The sequence below is a fragment of the Anolis carolinensis genome, chromosome 1 (assembly GCF_035594765.1).
Source record: "Anolis carolinensis isolate JA03-04 chromosome 1, rAnoCar3.1.pri, whole genome shotgun sequence".
Taxonomy (NCBI): Eukaryota; Metazoa; Chordata; class Lepidosauria; order Squamata; family Dactyloidae; genus Anolis; species Anolis carolinensis.
Genome location: NC_085841.1, coordinates 59640339 through 59662520, shown reverse-complemented (window position 1 = coordinate 59662520; position 22182 = coordinate 59640339). Strand labels below are relative to the sequence as shown.

Sequence of the window (22182 nt, the reverse complement as noted above, 5' to 3'; positions counted from 1 at the left end):
ATATTGAAATTAAAATTGAATTGAAAATCAAACTGGTGTTACCATGCTTGGAATACTGTATATAGTTCTGCCACAGCACCTGAAAAGAAGTGCTCAATGGGCTGGAATAAAATTCTGTAGAAGCAAGACATTTGGGACTGTTTAGTTTAGAAAGAAAAAATAAAGTTAGTGTTTTTGTATTAAAAATCTATGATGTCTTTTAAAATTAAAAAACATGAGTTTAAAATTATGTATCAATTGTTTTTAACACTTGTGCCCTTTTAACGGATATTACGCTCTTCTAACTCATATGTTTTTATGACTGATGTTACATGTGTTTTAATTGGTGTTTTATGTCATGTTGTTGTATTCTGATTCTGCTGTTCCCTGCCTTTATCTATAGAAAAAGGTGGATAAGAAATAAATATTATGATGGTGCTTGTTTTGTTATTATACTAAGAAAACTGATAGGAGGAATTCCTCATTGCCATAATATTAGAACTTAAAACTGATTGGTAGAAGATTCAAAACAGAAAAGGAAATACTGCTTTGCTGAGAAGAATTACTTCAAGTCTGGGAGGAAGGTATAAATTGAGATATAGAAGAAAAAGGCAAGCAAAGAAGCAAGCAAGAAAAGAAAAGAGAAAGAGATACTTCTTATAGGCATACCACTGTTTGAACAGAATTCTGGGTCAGATAGGACTTTGACTTTGTCAAACATGGATTTTGTTTTTCACATTTTATGACATTATTTTGATTAGATTCTTGTTGATTTCCTACAGTCTGCTCAAGGTGGTGGTCATCGGACGCTCCTTTATGGGCATGCAATATTACTGCGCCATTCTTACAGTGGTATGGTATGTATGAAATTAATGTATAATGATGATGAGATACATGGCATATTTTCTTTCTGTGTGTTAGAATTATGGAGCTGTATCTACACTGTTGAGTAAGAACTGGAAAACAATGTTACAGAACTTAGCTATTTCTGTGGTCACAGCTTTCTTTTATATATACTAATCTAAAGGGCATTTTACTACATTTTATTAAGGGCTGTTAACTTAAATTTTGTGTTACGTAAAATTTGTGTGTGTAGACTACAGAAAAATTTTGGGTTTACCAACTTTTAAACATTTTATTTAATGACCACCAACTAGCACATTAGTAATTGTTTGTCCACAGTAGACTGCTTCCAGTACACTGCTTATTTCTTTGAATATGCTAAACTATTGGACTTTAGTTCTGATATTCCTAGGGTCTGTCTTCTTTTCCTGTAATTCTTTAAAGTGGTATTTTATATAAAAATATTAACTTTGGTTAAAATTGTTGATTCTTTGATTTACCAAAGTAGCAGTGTTAAAGAAATTATATACATAATTTCTCTGAAACAAATCAGTGATATCAAAGTGTTTGTATGCACATACTGCAAACAATGAGGGATGCTATACATAAATGTTTCATCATAATTCAAACATTTGGTAAACGGTTTTAATTATGGACCTTTAAAAATAGAATGGTTTATTTTTTTCACTTTTGGAAATGACTTTAGTTGGCCTTTGTTTTAAAATTTTGTTAGCAGCTTAGACATCTTGCCAGGTGAAGGCTGTAGTATAAACAGGGCCGGCCGGAGATATTTTTAAATGTTAAGCGGGGGTGCTAAAAAGCGCCCCCGCCACCGGCCCTGCCTCCCACGCCCTGGCCCCGCGCACAGCACAGATAGGCCATTTGGCCCTTACTTCCTGGTCGCGGCCCCGCCCCCCGCACTCTGGCCCCGCCCCCCGCACTATTCGCCCTGGCCCCGCCTCCCACGCAGCGTGGGAGGCGGGGCCAGGGCACGCTGGGCGGGGCCAGGGCGTGGGAGGCAGGGCGTGGGAGGCGGCCGCCGATCGCCTGGGCGATCGGCGGCTGCGACCAGGAGGTAAGGGCCAAATGGGCTATCTGTGCTGTGCGCACGGGCACAGCACAGATAGGCCATTTGGCCCTTACTTCCTGGTCGCGGCCACCGATCGCCCGGCGGCCGCGACCAGGAAGTAAGGGCCAAATGGCCTATCTGTGCTGTGCGCATGCGCACAGCACAGATAGCCCATTTTGCCCGTAGTCGACAAACTAAGGGCAAAATGGCCTATCTGTTTTCAGCGGTTTGGCGCGGACACGGGGATTGAAGCCCCGCGCGGCCGCGCCAACACCAGAGGCGTCGGTGGCGCTACGGGCCGCTGTTGACGCCTCGACAGCGCCCCTAGCGGCCAGCGCCCGAGGCGGCTGTGTCAGCGGCCTCTTATAATTAACCGGCCCTGAGTATAAATATATTAATTAAATAAACAACCCAGGGCGTGGGAGGCGGCCGCCGATGCGCACAGCCAGATAGGCCATTTTGCCCTTAGTTTGTAGACTAAGGGCAAAATGGCATATCTGTTTTCAGTGGTTTGGCGCGGGCGCGGGGATTGAAGCCCCGCGTGGCCGCGCCAACACCGGAGGCGTCGGTGGCGCTACGGGCCGCTGTCGACGCCTCGACAGCGCCCCTAGCGGCCAGCGCCCGAGGCGGCCGTATCAGCGGCCTCTTATAATTAACCGGCCCTGAGTATAAATATATTAATTAAATAAACAACCCAAAATCTGCTTTTATCATTATCATTAGTATCTGTGCTGCCTCTCAACCTCACGAACATCAATGGACAAATTGGCATTTGATGTGGGCTTGCAAGAAAATACTACAGGTAAGTAGACTGTTTTAAAGAAATACTCTACTTTTTATGTATGAAATTAGATAGATTGGTCTTTAAGTGAAACTAGCATTATTTGTAAACTCTCTAAGAGTTTTAAATATTTTTATTCCTTAATTTTATATAAAGTTCTAGTTTCTTTCCTGTAAGAAAATATGAGTATAGACATGCATGCAGTGTAGATTATTTATTATTTAGAATTAATGTATGTCTGTAAATTTTGAATGGCTTTGATTTTTTTTTGTAAAGTGATGGAACTTTATCCTGTATTACCCATAATCAAAAAGAATTCATATCAGAGTTTAACAACTAATTAATATAGCATTTTTCTAGTGGTTTGAACAGCATTGTTTTAGCATTATTTATGTTACAATGAGGCAGCAACTGGTTTTTTGTTTTTGTTTTTTACATTTTCTTTGGTTCACAAGAAATGTTGTATGGATGCAAATGTCAGACTTGTGTCATCTTTTAAGTGAAGTGAAGTGTCATCAGATGCAGAACAGAGATTTCAAAGTCCTTAGCAACGGATTCTTCAATTACATTTTTCATGTTATTAGGCTCTAAACAGTGCACTTACTGAGACACAATAAATTGTTGATGTAACAGTCTGACATAGAGGAATTGAACCTTTAGTATGCAATGCCAACATCTATTTTTGTGGAGTTGGTGAGATGAAATAATACTTGTTATCATAAAAACAACATTATATTTTCTTTTGCATTCAAATATGCCACAAGTACAACTTTAAGTACAAAGAAAGGCTTTTTCCGAAGAGATTTCCCTTCTCATAGCAATGATTTCTACAATTTTTGATAATGCAGGTGAGGCTTGCTGGTGGACTATCCACCCTGCCTCCAAACAGCGTTCAGAAGGAGAAAAAGTTCGTGTTGGGGATGACCTTATCCTTGTCAGTGTCTCATCAGAAAGATACTTGGTAAGTGGATATGTGGAGTATAATTCCATGGTACTTAATTAAGCTTAATAAGATATAAATTAAGCCTGAGCATGGCATTAGATTTTAATGTGGGAAGGTTGATTGCTTTAGCTGACCTCTGTGCAATCCATATTGGCAAAGTAAGGGAGCTCTTAACAATAATATTAGGATAGTTCAAGCAGGGACCCATATTTAGGAGGATAGAATCCATTTAATTACTTTTCCAATTTGCACTAAATTTCCATATTCATTTACTTGCAGAATCTAAAACTAAATATGTTAAAAAAACTTCACAATAAAATACATTTAAATAAATCCTGGCAAGCAATTACTCATTAAAAGACTGAATAAAAAGGCCTCCACCTGCCAACAAATGGAGAACAGAGAGGCAGCCAGCCTGGCCTCCCATGGAAGGGAGTTTTTTGAGCAAGCACCACAAAAGTATGTGATCAAAAGCAGGCCTCCCCATAAGAAATGTAAGACTCTATCAGGTTCATATAGGTCAGTGGTTCTCAACCCGTGGGTCCCCAGGTGTTTTGGCTTACAACTCCCAGAAATCCCAGCCAATTTAACAGCTGTTAGAATTTCTGGGCATTGAAAGCCAAAACATCTGAGGACCCACAGGTTGAGAACCACTGATATAGGTAGATAAAGATCTTTCAGATGATCTGTACCTTAGCTATCTAGAGTTTAATATGTCATAGCCAGCACTTTGAATTGTACCTGAAAATGAGTTGGTAGCTAGTGAATGTTTCAAAAAGCGGGTTATATGTTCCCTGTCAATCTTCTGGCACAGTATTTTTGGACCCACTGAAATCTCAGAGCAAATTCCAAAGGCAGCTCCAGGTAGAGTGCATTCCAATACTCCAAATGAGATATAATCAAGCCATGTATCAGCATAGTCAGGTATGAGTTTGAAAATATGGGTGCAGCTGGTGCCCTAGTATTAAATCTGCAGACACATCCCTTCCTTTCACCAAACTCTGGGCATCCTTGGCTGAGTCTAAGGCCCCTACATTGCTATATAATCCAGATTATCTGCTTTGAACTGAATTATATGGCAGTGTAGACTCAAATAATCCAGTTCAAAGCATATAATGTGGATTGTCTGCTTTGATCGTCTGGATTATATGGTAGTGTAGAAAGGGCCACAGAGACAATAAATGAGGCCAAATTCTGTTAGAAATGGCTTGTAGTTTATAAACCAGTACATTTGTTAGTGATGCAGAGTTGGTATCTGGAGACTTTAGCAAATGTGAGATCCTTTTTCAAAATTCCTTCAAGTGAATTAGAGCTTTACTGTATAACTATTTTCCTTTTTCTAAATCCCCAATAGTTATGCAATGCTGGTTCTGGTTTCTCATTTCCCAATTTCAATAGCAGACACTCATGCATTAGCAGAGGAATTTGAAGGACTCTTGCCAAATGACTCAGAACAGAATTAACTTGAATTAATTCTGTCTCGTTCAATTCCACTGTCTTTTTAATGCTGGTTTTCTTTTGATCCATGGCCCTGGAGTCAGTGGTTGTGACAGCTAATACTAAACACAAAGTGTGGTTCTACACACATAGTATAATCCAGTTTGGAAGTGGGTTAGAAGGAACTGGATTCACTGTGCAGCGCCTACACAAACACCCTAGGAAACGGTTCAAGACGGGGATGGTGGCCACAGTATTGGCTAAATGCAGATCAAACCAAACCCAGGAATTGAAGTATGCATTCCCAACTGGGATCAGATTAGAGCCATGGCAGGACACAAGAAGTGAGAACAAAAGGGAGGGAAATGAGAGTTCCCATGGGAATTATATAGTTTCCTCTCCTGAGGGAATCATTGCTTACCTTCCAGACTGCTCCGTTAAGGCATTTTTAAAAAGTATTTCAGCACTAGGGATTTCCTGACAAACACTCTGCCTTTTCCCGTCCTGTTTTGAGCCACGCATGAAATATGCTCTGGTCTGCTGCAGTGCATTATCTGGCTTGTTCTGGGCTTTCTTGTGAGTTTTATAAACACTGGTTTTGACAAGATAGCTTCAAACTGCATTATAGTGTCAGTGTAGAGATGAGAGAAACACAGATTGTGGGCAAGACTTTGATCGATAGTTCAAACAGCAGAGTGTTAAGTGCAAAGGCATATATTTACTATAGTCCCCAGGAGGACTATTGAAAATGTAAATACACCATGTTATATGTTATTGTACTTGAATAGATTACCTTTTTCTTTTTCCTATGGTTGCAGCACTTATCTTACGGCAATGGCAGCTTACGTGTTGATGCAGCCTTCCAGCAAACACTTTGGAGTGTTGCTCCAATAAGTTCAGGAAGTGAAGTAGCTCAAGGTAATACTGCTAAAAATCAAGATAATTATGTTCTCAAGTAATTATTTTGTTTTTGGAGTAATTGCAACAATTGGTTTGTAAATAATGGTGCTGGTAAGATATGTCATACAATTAGTCTTACTCATGGACTCTTATACTTGGCAAAATGAAAAATAAGGAGAAGAAAAGTAATTTCAGAAGTAGATGCAAAGTACTTTTTGCTTTGTCTGATTGCAGTTGTGTTCTGAGATTTAAAGGGTTTAAAAATTCTTCATATTTACATCTACATGAAACTACTTGGAGAGGTTATCCAGAGATAGTTAAGATATCAAGAAGAAAAGCATGGCATCCAGATTAAAGAGTTGATGTTCTGAATCAGTGAAAGGTGGAACCATGGATGTAATGAAAACCAATAGATTGTATGTCAGTCCAGGAAGACAAATATCTGTCTTGGCATGGTTTGTCTGTCCAGCTAAGAGAAATTCATCTTATTTTGGAAGTAGTTATAATATTCCTAAGACAACAGCTTTGTTATTTGCACTTAGATACTTTATTTATTTATGTATTTATTATTTATTACATTTATACCCCATCTTTTCCTTATTACGGGCCCAAGACAGTTTATAGCCAACAAAAACATACAATATAAAAATCAAAAACAAATTAAAACTGTAAGTATTAGCAAATGCTGTGAAACACTATTTAGAATCCCAATAAAATCCATTAAAAACCACCCTGATAATACGTTGGCATTGTTAGCTGGCAATTTGATTCCGAGAACCTTTGATTGGGTTTATTTTATATATGAACTATAACTATATCTGCACAGACAAAACTTTATGATAGTTACACTTGGGTAAAGTCCTGTTTAGACATTTTCAGTATGTTATACATAGGCTTTGAAATGATTCAGAAGACACGAGGTAGTCCATAAACAAACTAGATGGGACTGGCTAATCTGATAATATTTTGCCAATAGCACATGTATGGATGTAGTTCAAAGTGCTAGTTAAAACATTTAAAATCTGTCTTAATTAATTAATTGTATAACATCATTCATAACAAACTCGTGCCATTAAAGGATAATGGTACACAAAGTAACATTTAATTATAAAATACACCCTCATAATTGACAAATTAAAATGTCAAAGCCTTCAGGGGTTTAGTATGAGGTTCTATTAAGAAGCTTCTCCACTCTTATCTAACCAGGTCACCATCTAAAACTGTCTAAACCAGGGGTCCCCAAACTAAGGCCTGGGGGCCAGATGCGGCCCTCCAAGGTCATTGATCTGGCCACCGCCCTCAGTTTTAGACTTAGGTTTGCCCAAAGTCTGAAATGACTTGAAGGCACACAACAACAACAAGCCTACTTAACTTGACTACCTCATTGGCCAGAAGCAGGCCCACACTTGCCATTGAAATCCTGATAGGTTTATATTGGTTAAAATTGTTTTTATTTTTAAATATTGTATTGTTCTTTCATTTACTAATATTGCGCTATGGTAATAATATATATATTATGTATACATATAATATTGATAATAATATTATAATGTAATACAATATAATACCTATTTTTTATTTATTACAGTATTTCTATCCCACCCTTCTCACCCAATAGGGGACTCAAGGCGGCTAATAATAATAATAATAATAATAATAATAATAATAATAATAATATTACATATTTATTATATATTAAATGTAATATTACTAATAATAATATGGTATAGTGGTATAGTACAATGTAGTAATATATAATGCTAATATTGTGTTATGCTAATAATATAATATATTGTATGTACATACAACTTGTAAGCCGCTCTGAGTCCCCTTCGGGGTGAAAGAGGGTGGGGTATAAATGTAGCCAATAAACAAACAAACAAACAAATAAATAAACAATTGTTGGGGGGTTTTTTTGCACTACAAATAAGACATGTACAGTGTGCATACGAATTTGTTCATTTTTTTTTCCAAATGATAATTCAGCCCCTCAACAATCTGAGGGACCATGAACTTAAAAAGTTTGGGAACTCCTGGTCTAAACAATGCCACCAACTTAGGTGTACCAGGGTATTTTCAACAGTGACAGTCTCTGGAATAACTTTTTATTCTTTCAGGCATTTAAAATATTTTTGTAGTTCTCAGTCTTACATTTTACTTTGTTGCTGGTTTTACCTTTGGCTTCATGTCCTGCAAACTCTTTCTTGCTGCTTTATTACTATGTTTGTCTATTATGTTGCAGTGGCATAGAAAGGTATCTGTTATTTGAAAAAGATGCCTTCATGAACAATAACAGATAGAAATGTCTTTCATGGCCATCCTCTCCCTATTGATGTCACACCAACTGCAGCCATTTTGCCTCTGTTGCTGCAGTCCCAATGCCAGCCTTGAAGCTGATTCAGATTAAGCTATTTCCAGATAGTGCATAGAATTTGGATCATTTCTAAAACATAATCCACTTACATTTCTATTTTATTATAGGTTATCTGATAGGAGGCGATGTGCTGAGATTATTACATGGCCATATGGACGAATGCCTCACTGTTCCTTCAGGAGAACATGGAGAAGACCAAAGAAGGTAAACACTTGTAAGAAATATTTGAGAAGACTGAGTCAAGCAAACATGTTACTGGTTAAAAAAAAGACTTGCTGGCTGGATGGGCTTTTCACGAATCTTTGAATGTTAAGGGGAGACTGTTGAGTTGTAATGAAATTAATGAATGTTTCACATGCATTTACCAACACAGTTGACATTGTAGTTTATGCATTTTATGGTGATTAGAGTTATAGGAACAAGTTCCAGTTTCCCTTTGGTTGGCTTCCTTGCCCATAGTTTTAGAGCAGTTACTTTTATGTTAGTTTACGAGGGTAGGGTTTAGGAAAACTCTTCCTGTATTGTGTTAGCCTTTTTGTTTGCCTTTTTGTCTAAGGGAAAGGGAGCCATTTTGTGTAAGTAAGTTGGCTACGTTCCCTTCTGCCTGAGGTAAAAGGAGCTGTTACAGATCATAGACCAACAGGGAATTCTAGAGGCAGGATGTGTCTTCAGTTGGTCCCAGAGTTCCAGGCTTTGACAAGCCATTTCAAGTCAATATTTTAACCAGTTTTATATTTTAACCACTTACTCTACAACCAATTTTATAGTCAATACTACTATCAAACCAGTTTTAGTACCTAGTTACTACCTTTTTGCAGTTTTATTACTTAACAACCAGTTACTTCAGACCAGTTTTACTATAACCATTATATCATCAAACCAGTTTACTACTTTCAAACCAGTACCTTTCATCAACCAACCGTTAAACAGCAACTGGTTATTGCCTTGGGCATAGGGTGTCTCAGAGGTCCCTACACCAGAGACTGAGAACAAGGAAAACGTATCATCTATTCTCCTCAGGAAAACTGATCTATTCTCAGAAACATCCATGTCTGACTGTTTCAAAACCATTAAGTTACCTTTCAAGTTTTAAATATGAACTTTGTTGTGGGAAAACCAAGTTAGTGCCTGGTTGGAGTTAAACCCAAGAACTGTTAATAAATCATTATCATTTTACTAAAAACAACAGTGTGGACATTAATTCTGTGGGGTGCCTTGTTCTAAAAGAAGGCATCCAGCATCCTTTAAGCTGACAGAAAGTTTAGACACATTAACGCCAAAGATACCTTAACAGCAGCTTGGGTGTGACAGCCCAGGAATATAGATAGATTTGTGATTGGCTTTATTACTCTTGTTTTTATATTTCAAGTTAGAAAAGAATTCTTGTTGAAGAAAGATTTTCTATTCCAATACATTCAAACACTCTGTGTTAGTTGGATATGTTTTCTAAATTATGAGCATTTAAAAAAATCTGTAAATATAAATGTAAAGATGTGGCAGGGAGGAATCCTTTTGAATCCCACCGCTGCCACCAATTGTGGTGATGTGGGGCAGAGGAGGAAATCTTTTTATTAATTATATTATTATATATTTAACTATATCCGCTGCCACCAAGATAAATATGTTTTATTTAACCGCTGCCACCAATTGTGGAGAACTCAGGCAGAGGGGAATTTCTTTATCTTCCTTTTTATTCACTTTAGATGGTAGTGTAACTTAGTTTAGAATATGATTGACAGAGGCTTGGATGTTGGAAGAACAAAAAGTAAGTTTATTTCAGGCACAGAGCTTAGTGGTTACAGTAACTTCTTTAAAGGCACTTAGATAATGGTTTCAAAGCTATGAACTGATCACTTTGAATCTAACTGGGATTGCTTCCCCTTACTACTCAGACTCTACACATAAACCTAAACAAGTCACCTAACTTGTTTAATTTAACATAACTAGAGATCTGAGTTTCCCTGCTTTCCCTAACTTGGAACCAGTGTCTTCCCTGTGACTAAAAATCACAGACCAAACTGTTTTTAAAACATTCCCTCCTTTTCCTTCAAACGGCGGTTGACTCCACCCTCGTTACTATGGCAACCTGCCTCAGAATGCTGAGCTGGTTACCATCCCCCACGCACTGGTAACTAATACTTACCCTTTTAAACATAGTTAAACATGACTTTTAAAACAAAATTAAACATGACATCTATAAATCAAAATAAAAACACACTTCTTTACAATACCACAGAGAGTGGTCAACCCTCCTGTTTAAACAACTCCATTCGCTACTGATAAGTTTCTGGGCACAATTCAAAGTGTAGGTTATCACCTATAAAACCCTAAACGGTTTAGGTCCTGCTTATCTCCGTGACCACCGCCTCCCCTATGAGCCCACGCGAACCTTAAGATCTTCCGGGGAAGCCCTTCTCTCACTCCCACCTCCACCTTCAAATTAATGGGGAATCAATATTTTTATTATGTATTTTCATCTGTCCTAATAGAGATATTGAATATAACACTCGGTACACTGAACATTCTGTGCAAGAAAGAATACCACAAAAGAATAACACAGTGGGCCCTTGGGGTCCATTGGGATTTGGGCCCAGGACCTTTCCTTCCTCCACTGGGATTTTAAAAAATGTTTTCAAACCATACTTGGTTGGATTCCTGGATCCAGAATATGTGATACAGAAGACCAACAGTATTTTCAATGGAAAAATAAAGCTGTAAAATAAGAACAGATAACAACAAAATACAACTAGCAAAAATAAATGTGTAAGCATTGATTGTGTTGCAGCTATGGTTATTATTATTATATAATAATAATAATATTATATTATATATTATAATAATAATAATATGACAGGAAAAATGGCCGCTATCAGGACCTCAAGATTGAACTTTAAAGACTGGCAGAAACCAGTGCAGGTGGTCCCGGTGGTGATCGGCACATTGGGTGCCATGCCAAAAGATCTCAGCCGGCATTTGGAAACAATAGACATTGACAAAATCACTGCAAAAGGCCACCCTACAGGGATCTGCGCGGATCATCCGAAAATACATCACACAGTCCTAGACACTTGGGAAGTGTTCGACTTGTGATTTTGTGAAATGAAATCCAGAATAGCTATCTTGTTTGCTGTGTCATACAATAAAATAATAATAATAATATGAAAGAACAAATTACAGCAACAGCCAGAAAAATTGAAAGGTATGAAGCCAGAATCATCCAGTACAGACAAAATCAACTGTTTCAATCAGACCAAAGACGGTTCTACCAAAGTCTGAACCAAACAACAGACACAGTAACCATAAAGCCAGAGAAAACTGCAACAACAAAGTTCTGGAAAGAACTTTGGGAAAATAATAAAAACTACAACAAAAACGCTGGGTGGATAAAGGAGTTTGAAGGAAAATTCTCACAGAACAAAATGGAACTGATGGAAATAACAACTGAAATGATCAGCAAACGAGTGCAAAAAGTCAAGAACTGGACATCGCCTGGTAGTGATCAACTTCATGGATTTTGGCTCAAACATCTGATTAGTTTACATGGAAAAATGGCCCAACAATTCAATGAGATGCTGCAGAAAGGAAGTATCAGTGAATGGCTAACAACTGGAAGAACATACCTGATACAAAAGGATCCAGCAAAAGGAGCAGCACCAGGAAACTACAGGCCAATAACATGTCTGCCCACTATGTTTAAACTACTGACTGGCATCATAGCTGACAGAATTCAAGACTATCTTGAAGAAAAAAACATCTTGCCAGATGAACAGAAAGGCAACAAACGGAAAAGCAGGGGCACAAAAGACCAGTTATTGATTGACAAAATGATTCTGGAGAACTGTAAGAGCCGAAAAGCTAATCTTCACATGACGTGGATTGACTACAAAAAGGCCTTTGACTCACTCCCACACAGCTGGATCATCAAGTGCCTGGACGCCATTGGGATTTGTAAAACCGTTGGCACCTTCATTGAAAACATGATGGAGCACTGGAAAACTGAACTGGAAATGAAAGCTATGGACTTGTCAACATCAGGAGAGGAATTTTCCAGGGAGATTCATTGTCCCCTCTGCTTTTCATTATTGCCATGATCCCTCTGTCAACAATCTTACAAAAAACAAATCTCGGCTATCAAATATCTAAGAATTCTCACAAAATTTCACATTTGATGTACATGGATGACCTGAAGCTATATGGGAAAACGGAAACTGAAATCCAGTCTCTGACCAACACTGTCCGAATTTTTAGCACTGATATCAACATGGAGTTTGGTTTGGACAAATGTTCGACAGTGGCATTGAAGAAGGGAAAAATCATTGAAAGTGAGGGCATAAATATGCCCAATGGCCAAACAATAAAGTGTCACCAGCCAGAGGCCTATAAATATCTGGGCATACTACAGCTGGACAACATCAAGCATGAACATGTGAAAACTGTGGTCAGCAAAGAATACACACAAAGGGTCAGAAAAATTCTCAAAAGCAAGCTCAATGGAGGCAACACCATCAAGGCCATAAACACCTGGGCCATACCTGTCATAAGATATACTGCTGGCATTATAAATTGGACACAGGTGGAACTGGACAATTTGGACAGAAAAACAAGAAAACTCATGACCATTCATCATTCATTGCACCCTCGCAGTGATGTTGACCGGCTATATCTGCCTAGAAGATCAGGGGGCAGAGGACTCTTACAAGTAAAGCAAGCAGTCAAAGAAGAAGAACATGCCCTGGCAGAATATGTCAAGCAAAGTGAAGAACCTGCTTTGATTGAAGTCAAAAATCAGAAACTCCTCAAAACACAGCAGACAAAAAACCAGTACAAGAAAACCGCACTACAAACTAGAGCTGACAGCTGGCACAACAAAACACTGCATGGAAAGTTCCTTGACAAAATTGAAGGAAAAGCTGATAAGGAGAAGACCTGGCTCTGGCTCACGAATGGGACCCTGAAGAAGGAGACAGAAGGCCTGATCCTTGCAGCCCAGGAGCAAGCCATCAGAACAAAGGCAATTAAGGCCAAGATTGAAAAATCAGCTGATGACCCAAAATGCAGACTGTGCAAGGAAACCGACGAAACCATTGATCATATCCTCAGCTGCTGTAAGAAAATCGCACAGACAGACTACAAACAGAGGCACAACTATGTGGCCCAAATGATTCATTGGAACTTATGCCTCAAGTACCACCTCCCAGCAGCAAAGAACTGGTGGGATCACAAACCTGCAAAAGTATTGGAAAATGAGCACGCAAAGATACTGTGGGACTTCCGAATCCAGACTGACAAAGTTCTGGAACACAACACACCAGACATCACAGTTGTGGAAAAGAACAAGGTTTGGATCATTGATGTCGCCATCCCAGGTGACAGTCGCATAGATGAAAAACAACAGGAAAAACTCAGCCGCTATCAGGACCTCAAGATTGAACTTCAAAGTCTCTGGCAGAAACCAGTACAGGTGGTCCCGGTGGTGATGGGCACACTGGGTGCTGTGCCAAAAGATCTCAGCCGGCATTTGGAAACAATAGACATTGACAAAATCACCATCTGCCAACTGCAAAAGGCCACCCTACTGGGATCTGCACACATCATCAGAAAATACATCACACAGTCCTAGACACTTGGGAAGTGTTCGACTTGTGGTTTTGCGAAACGAAATCCAGCATATCTATCTTGTTTGCTGTGCCATACAACGTCGTTGTGTTGATAATATGAAACAGCATAGGTTGCAGAATTAAGGCACCATGGAAAAGGGTCCTGTAAAGCTTTCCTTAGTCTAGGGATTGCAAAAGTGGTCTGTTTGATGCTTCTATTTATTGAAGCCTTTAGAGTATATGTTTCCTGTTTCCCCTAGTACCTGGAGCCTGCCTCAGGGATTTATAGTAACAGAGAGAGAAATGAAGAATAATCTAGGAAACATTCTGTCAATTTATGTGTCACTATGTTTTGGCCTGGAGCAGAGTTGTGTGTGTGGGAGATATTTCCTACGCCAGCAGTGATATACTGCTTTTGCTTGCCACGTGCTGATAAAATGTTAAGGTTATTATTAAAACCTTTTTTATTATTAACATTGCTTAAAGAAGGGTGGCCTGAATCATTCAGGCAGATTTGGCACACATTTCAAAACAGGAGCAGGGTCTTTCATAATATTGGATTAAATTGACTGAATGTACTGTAATCTCACACCGGCTAAATTCTTATCTTTTTAATCCTCCATCTCTGTGTCTGAATAGCAGTAATTATTATGGCTTTTGGAAGTTGTTGAGTATAAAGTGCGATATAAATTGCTGGGTTGAAAAAGTGAATGATAACTTAAAGTACCTAGATTTTATTGATTTATTTATCGTGTCAGACGCGCATTGAGACTACAGTTATAATATATAGAAAAACCACAAAGTTAAAATCTTGGTATTATACTAAATTTCCTTTGACCAGAAGCTGGCCACTTTGAGTGCCTCTGGTGTTTCTGTGAGAAGGTCCTCCGTTGTGCATGTGGCAGGCTCAGACTGTATTGTAGTAAGTGGTCTATGGTTTGCTCTTCTCCACACTTGCATGTTGTGAACTCCACTTAAGAATTTTAGTTCTTGGGGACTACTTGTAGTCCACGGACCACAGGTTGGGAACCACTGTTGTAGCCCCATTTCTTAAGGTTGATACCCAAACAGGGGATGGGCCAGAGATGTCAATGCTGTGGTCCTTTCATTACAGGCTGCTAATCCCCGGTGGATGTCAGGTGGTACCATATTAGCTAAACAGTATAATTTCTCCAGTGGTGTGGGGCGTAAACATCCTGTGATAATGCAGTATGTCTCATTAAGAGCCACATCCACTGTTTTAGCATGGTGATATGTATTCCACACTGGGCATGCGTATTCAGCAGCAGAGTAGCAAAACACAAGGGCAGATATCTGGTTGTGATCCCCACGTTGTGCCAGTCAGCTCTCGTATAATATTGCATATGAACCAACAACTAATGAATAATAATATAATAATAATAATAAAACTTTATTTATACCCTGTCACCATCTCCCCAACGGGGACTCGGGGCGGCTAACATGGGGCCATGCCCAGAGCAATACAATATAAAATATAAAAACAACATATCATAGCACCATTAAAAATACAATAAATAATAATAGGCATTACATCAAAAAACAATAAAACAAGGGCAGGCCGCGTAAACACAGAGATAAAACCTGGAGTGAGAGGGACAGAGGGGTACTCCACTGCGGGCAGGGACATATGGAAGTGGGGTAATCTAGAGGATAGATGTTCGGGGTGGGAGTAACACAGAAATATATGACAGAAATTACTCACCGAAGGCACAGCGGAAAAGCCATGTTTTCAAATCTTTCCTAAAAGCTAACAAAGTGGGAGCTTGCCTAATTTCAGTGGGTAGTGAGTTCCACAGTCGGGGGGCCACAGCAGAGAAGGCCCTCTCCCTTGTACTCACAAGGCGGGCCTGGGATAACGACAGTAGTGATAAAAGGGCCTCCCTGGATGATCGTAAAGATCGGGCAGGTTTCTGGAGGGAGATACGGTCATGGAGGTAGGTGGGTCCCAAACCGTTTAGGGCTTTATAGATGATGGTCTGCACCTTGAATTGGGACCGGAAGATGAACGGCAGCCAGTGGAGCTCCTTAAACAGGGGAGTGGATCTCTCCCTGTAACTTGCCCCCGTTATTAATCTGGCAGCCGAGCGTTGGACCAATTGTAATTTCCAGGCCGTCTTCAAGGGAAGCCCCACGTAGAGCGCATTACAGTAGTCCAGTCTAGAGGTAACTAAGGCATGGACCACCGTGGTCAAATCAGACTTCACGAGGTATGGTCGCAGTTGGCGCACAAGTTTGAGTTGTGCAAAGGCCCTCCCGGCCACCGCCGACACCTGTGCTTCAAGCGTCAACGCTGAATCCAGGAGGACCCCCAAACTGCGGACCTGTGATTTCAGGGGGAGTGCAACCCCGTCCAGCACAGGCTGCCACCCAATACCCCGATCCGACGCACGACTGACCAGGAGGGCCTCTGTCTTGTCGGGATTGATCCTCAGCTTGTTCCTCCTCATCCAGTCCGCCACCGCGGCCAGGCACTGGTTCAGCATCCGAGGGGCTTCCTTGGAGTCAGATGGAAACGAGTAGTGGATTTGTGTGTCATCCGCGTAGAGATGGCAACGCTCTCCAAAATTCCGGATGACCTCTCCCAGTGGTTTCATGTAGATGTTAAATAGCATGGGGGATAAGATAGACCCCTGCGGAACCCCACAGGTCAATGGCCAGGGGTCCGAGCAGGTGTCCCCCAGCTTCACCATCTGGGAACGGCCCTCCAGGAAGGACCGAAGCCACAGCAGAACTGTGCCACCGAGCCCCATCCCGGAGAGCCTCCCCAGAAGGATACCATGGTCGATGGTATCGAAAGCTGCTGAGATATCCAGGAGAACCAGCAGGGTCACACTCCCCCTGTCCAGTTCCCTGCGGAGGTCATCCACCAAGGCGACCAAAGCCATCTCGGTGCTGTGCCCAGGCCTGAAACCAGACTGCGAGCAGTCCAGAAAATCGGTGTCATCGAGAAACCCCTGGAGATGCGTGGCAACCACCCGCTCCAGAACCTTGCCCAGAAATGGGAGGTTGGAGATTGGTCTGTAATTGTCACAAACCGATGGGTCTAACGAGAGCTTTTTTAGTAGCGGTTTTACCACCGCTTGCTTAAAACAGGATGGAAATGACCCTTGACCCAAGGAGGCATTTATTATAGCCACAAACCACTCCAACAACCCATCTTTGGCCAGTTTAACCAGCCAAGAAGGACAAGGATTCAGAGCGCAAGCGGTCGCCCTCACAGACCCAAGGATCCCCTCCACATCATCAGGAAGAACAAGCTGGAAAGAATCCCACAAAATCGGACCGACAGGTGCCTCGGTTACCTCCGCTGCAACCACAGTCAAGCTGGAGTCCAACTCACGACGTATCTGAGCAACTTTGCCTGCGAAATGGTGCACGAACTCGCTGCACCGGGTTGCCAAGTCATCGGGAAGCTCCTGGGTCTCAGGGGGCCGCAGGAGCTCCCCAACAACTCGGAACAACTCCGATGGCCTATTGGCCGCAGACGCTATGCGGGCAGTCGTGAAAGCTTTCCTGGCTGCTCGCAGAGCCATGGAGTAAGCCTTAATAGCGGCTTTAGCCCGTGCTTGGTCGGACACATCCCGATATTTCCTCCAGATGCACTCTAGTCCCCTCCTCGCACGCTTCATCACAGCCAGCTCCTCAGTGAACCAAGGAGTTGACGTGGCTCTACGCAGCGAGAGGGGACGTTCGGGAGCGATCGTGTCCAGTGCCCTTGCTAACTCACTATTATAGCGATCAGCCAGGACATCAACAGGATCGCCAGTCTCCAGAACAGGAAGATCCCCAAGAGACCTCAGGAGTCCATCTGGATCCATCAGCCTCCTGGGGCGGACCATCTTAGTGGGCCCACCACCCCTGCGGAGGTTAGAAGACACGGCGAAACTTACACAGATCAGATGATGGTCAGACCATGACAATGGAAGGATGTTTTGTTCTTCCACTCTGACTGTCCCACCGTCCACAATGAAGACAAGGTCCAACGTGTGTCCCGCCTGATGTGTGGGCCTAGATATAACTTGAGTCAGCCCCATGGTCGTCATGGCAACCATGAAATCCTGAGCTGCACCTGTTAATGTGGTCTCGGCATGAATGTTAAAGTCTCCCAAAACTATGAGTTGTTGGGAGACCAAGGCCGCATTAGAGACCACTTCTGCTAGCTCAGACAGGGAGACTGCTGGGTCGTGGGGTGGACGGTACACCAACAGAATCCCCAAGCTGTCTCGGTCTCCCACCTTCAACAGGACATATTCAAACCTTGTAGATTGCGGAAGCCTTATATGGTGAAAGTCTAGATTCAACAGAGGTTTTTTAAAATTCAATTTGGTGTTCATGCAGTTCACCTGGCATCTCAGATTTGTTCATGATATAAAATATTTCAGCTTTCTCCTTCCCATGCAACACACTCATATACAAACTGCATCACATTAAGAATCAGTGCTGTAGTGTTGTTCTTACTGCCAAATATGTCTCATGCCAGCATTTTCTATTGGGTTCATTTCCAACATTTCTTAATGTTCTGCCATTGTAGATGTGTATCTCATCATAAGGGCACCTTATTACATTATCTATTTTCCCAAACTCACAAAGTATTGAAGTGTGTTTAAATTTTATGAACATAGAAATCCAATTCCATTAACTCAAAAAGAAAACTTCAATGGGGAAGTGAGCGCTTGAAAATTAATACTGGAACAGAAGTGAACTTTGGCAGAAGTAATGCACTGGAAGTATCTTAACAAATATTCTCAAGGCATCTTCCATAGTACAAATACAGATATAAAATGAAAGAAATATTACCCAAGTTGACCATTTTCAGATGTTGCCAACACTGGTTCAGATTGCCTAGAATTTAGCTCTATCTCCACCTTCCCTTTCATGCAGTCATGAATACATAGAGCCTTATTTTCACCTTACTGTGACGCCCCTGGCTGCGAGAGCACTGGAAACCAATACACCGAGGCCAATAAACAGTCTAATATCTTTATTAAGGAATTAAGAAATTAAAACGAAAACAAGTAGAAAGTATAGTTCATCGCCAACTAATAAGAAGATAGCAATGGATTTAGAGTTACTTAAGAAACAGTTACAGATAACACAAACAGAAAAATTGGAGATACAATTGAAACTTTCGAAACAAAATTACTTCCAAAATGCAAATAAAATAGGGCAATGGCTAGCCAATAAATTAAAAGAGAAAAAACAGAAGACGCACATAACCAAAATACAACAGGAAGGGCTAACATACACAGAAGAAAATAAAATCACCGAATGTTTTGTAAAATTCTACAAAGAGTTATATAAGAGAGAGGGAATCCCAAAAGAAGAGATACTGCGATATATATGTAATTTAAAACTACCAAAAATAACAGATTTGCAAAGAGAAACATTGAATGGTACAATAACAACTTATGAAATAGAAAACGCTATCAATAAACTGAAAAATAATAAAGCACCGGGGCCAGATGGCTTCTCTGCTATCTTCTACAAAACGTTTAAAGATGAATTGGGACCGTTACTGAAAGAAGTATTAAATAATATTTTAGAAAAAAGCACACTTCCAAAATCTTGGGAACATGCTAATATTACATTAATACATAAAGAAAATACCGATCCGGCCGAGATTAAAAATTACCGTCCAATCTCTCTACTTAATCACGATTATAAAATCTTTGCAATAATAATGGCAGAGAGACTGAAAACATTCATGACAAATTGGATATCTGAAGACCAAACGGGCTTCTTGCCCAACAGACAAATTAAAGATAATATTAGAATATTAATCGACACTATTGAATACTATGAATATCACAATGAAAAACAATTAGCACTGCTATTCATAGATGCCGAAAAGGCTTTTGATAAAATTAATTGGAATTATCTAAAGCTACTATTAAAGGAACTGGATATAGGATTTAAATTTAAAAATTCAATAGAAGCCATATATAGGAATCAAAGGGCTACACTAATAATAAACGGCCAAGAAACTAAGAAGAACATACAAATCGAAAGAGGAACGAGACAGGGATGCCCCCTGTCCCCACTTCTTTTTATTCTGATTATGGAAACCTTAGTAAGAGCTATTAATGATGATAAATATCTTGAAGGGTTAAAAATTAGAAAACATAACTTTAAATTAAGGGTCTATGCGGACGATGTAGTATGCATAACCAATTGGATAGATAAAATAGAAAATTTCGGCAAAGTAGCTGGCTTTAAACTAAATAAACAAAAAACAAAAATATTAACTAAAAACGTGGACAGAAACACAAAAGAATCGATACAGCTAAAAACAGGAATAAGAATAGAAAATAAAGTGAAATATCTAGGGGTGACATTAACACCGAGTAATGCAAAACTGCTAAAAAACAACTATGAGCAACTTTGGCTAAAAATAAAAAGAGATTTGGAGAAATGGAAATATAAAAACTTCTCGATACTAGGACGAATAGCTATTATTAAAATGTCAATCCTGCCACAAATACTGTTTCTTTACCAGACAATTCCAATAATTAGAAATAACTTCCTTTTTAAAAAATGGAATAGGGAAATCACAAAATTTATATGGCAAAACAAAAAACCAAGAATTAGGCTAAAAATATTGACAGATGACAAAAAAGGGGGAGGGCTAGGCCTACCTGACTTTCAAACATATTACGAAGCCTGTACCCTGTCTTGGGTCAAGGAATGGGCCACACTAAAGAATGTAAAACTACTGGAATTAGAGGGCCATGACCTGCGCTCAGGATGGCACAATTATTTATGGTACAACAAAAGGAAAACTGAGAAAAATTTCGGTAATCATTATATTCGAGCATCTCTAATAAGGGTGTGGGAAAAATATAAAGACAGACTGTACGCAAGAACTCCATGTTGGATATCCCCAATAGAAGCCAAACACAAAAGAGAATTAGCGACAGAAAATTGGCTAACATACAAACAAATTTTGAGAAAATCAGACAACCAAAACTTTAATACAAAGACACATGATGAACTTAAAAAAGAATTTCCAAAAATAACATGGTTTCAATACTATCAAATAAAACAGTGCTATAAAGAGGATACAGAAAAGGGATTTTCACAAAATCAAGGCCCTTGGGAAACTATAATGCAAAAAGGAAAAAAAAATTATTAGGATATTATACCAGATGTTATTAGAATGGTCAACAGAGGAGGAACAAATTAAACACTGTCAGGTAAAGTGGGCCCAAAATATAGGCCACAGCATAAACATAAACCAGTGGGAGGAAATCTGGAATAAAAAAATAAAATACACCATAGCCACAGAAATCCAAGAAAATTGGTATAAGATGTTTTTTAGATGGTACCTCACCCCTGTCAAACTAGCAAATTTTAACAAACACAATACGAATAAATGCTGGAAATGTAACAAAGAAGTAGGAACCTTCTTACACCAATGGTGGAAATGTAAGAAAATCAAAGAATACTGGAAAAAAGTCCACAAGGCATCACAATCAATACTAGGACTCAAGTTCCCTCTATCACCAGAGACTTATCTATTAGGAATATGAAATGTAAAAACAAACAAGAATCAAGACAAATTACTATTTCTTATTGGAACCGCAGCAAGACTAGTTGTAGCTAGAATATGGAAGCAAAAGGAGGTACCGTCCATCAACGATTGGATTCTAAAATTGTTTGATATAATACAAATGGATATGTTAACTCAAAGACTAAGAGAAGTCAAAGAAAAAACAGACTGGCTGGGCTTCAGAGACTTCATTCAGAAAGAAGGATATAATTTAACAATAGACTTATTTGGTATGTGATATACACCAAAACTACAAGACTGTTAATACCTGAGATGAAAACAGACTACAAGATTTTGAAACCCTCAAGAGGTCAATGGGAAGTCATCCACATTTTTTGTTTATTATTATTATTATTATTATTATTATTTCTCTCTTTTTTAATTTTTTTACACCTATTTTTTTAAGTTTATTATTTATTTATCTTTCCTTTGCTGGTGTTATCTTCTTTTGCTTTTTTGGTCTCTGGTCTCTACTTTCACCCCACTGTCTACACACAATTGTTTTCCTCGCTTTCACTGTAATAATAGATAAAAGCACAATAAAAACTATTATTAAAAAAAAGAAAAGAAAATATAGTCCATCATTAGACCTTTCAGGAAAGGTCAAATATAGTCCAGTAGTATATTGTCCAATATATAATATTAGAGTTTAAAGTTTGTAATCCAAAAACCGAAACGCACTCAAACTT

The 22182-nt window shown here is 39.5% G+C and overlaps 1 protein-coding gene across 15 annotated transcripts in view; it reads left to right on the top strand.

The window, feature by feature from the left end:
* Positions 1–22182, top strand: part of ryr2 (ryanodine receptor 2) — a 394137-nt gene that overhangs the window by 151603 nt on the left and 220352 nt on the right. For all 15 annotated transcript variants that reach the window (XR_010004274.1, XM_062975204.1, XM_062975188.1 and 12 more), the window contains 5 exons: positions 762–836; positions 2615–2693; positions 3521–3633; positions 5871–5970; positions 8434–8530. Coding sequence is in view for 14 of the 15 variants with exons in the window: in XM_062975204.1 (XP_062831274.1) it covers positions 762–836; positions 2615–2693; positions 3521–3633; positions 5871–5970; positions 8434–8530 (464 nt within the window). In the remaining variant the exon portion in view is untranslated. The remainder of the gene's footprint in view (positions 1–761; positions 837–2614; positions 2694–3520; positions 3634–5870; positions 5971–8433; positions 8531–22182) is intronic.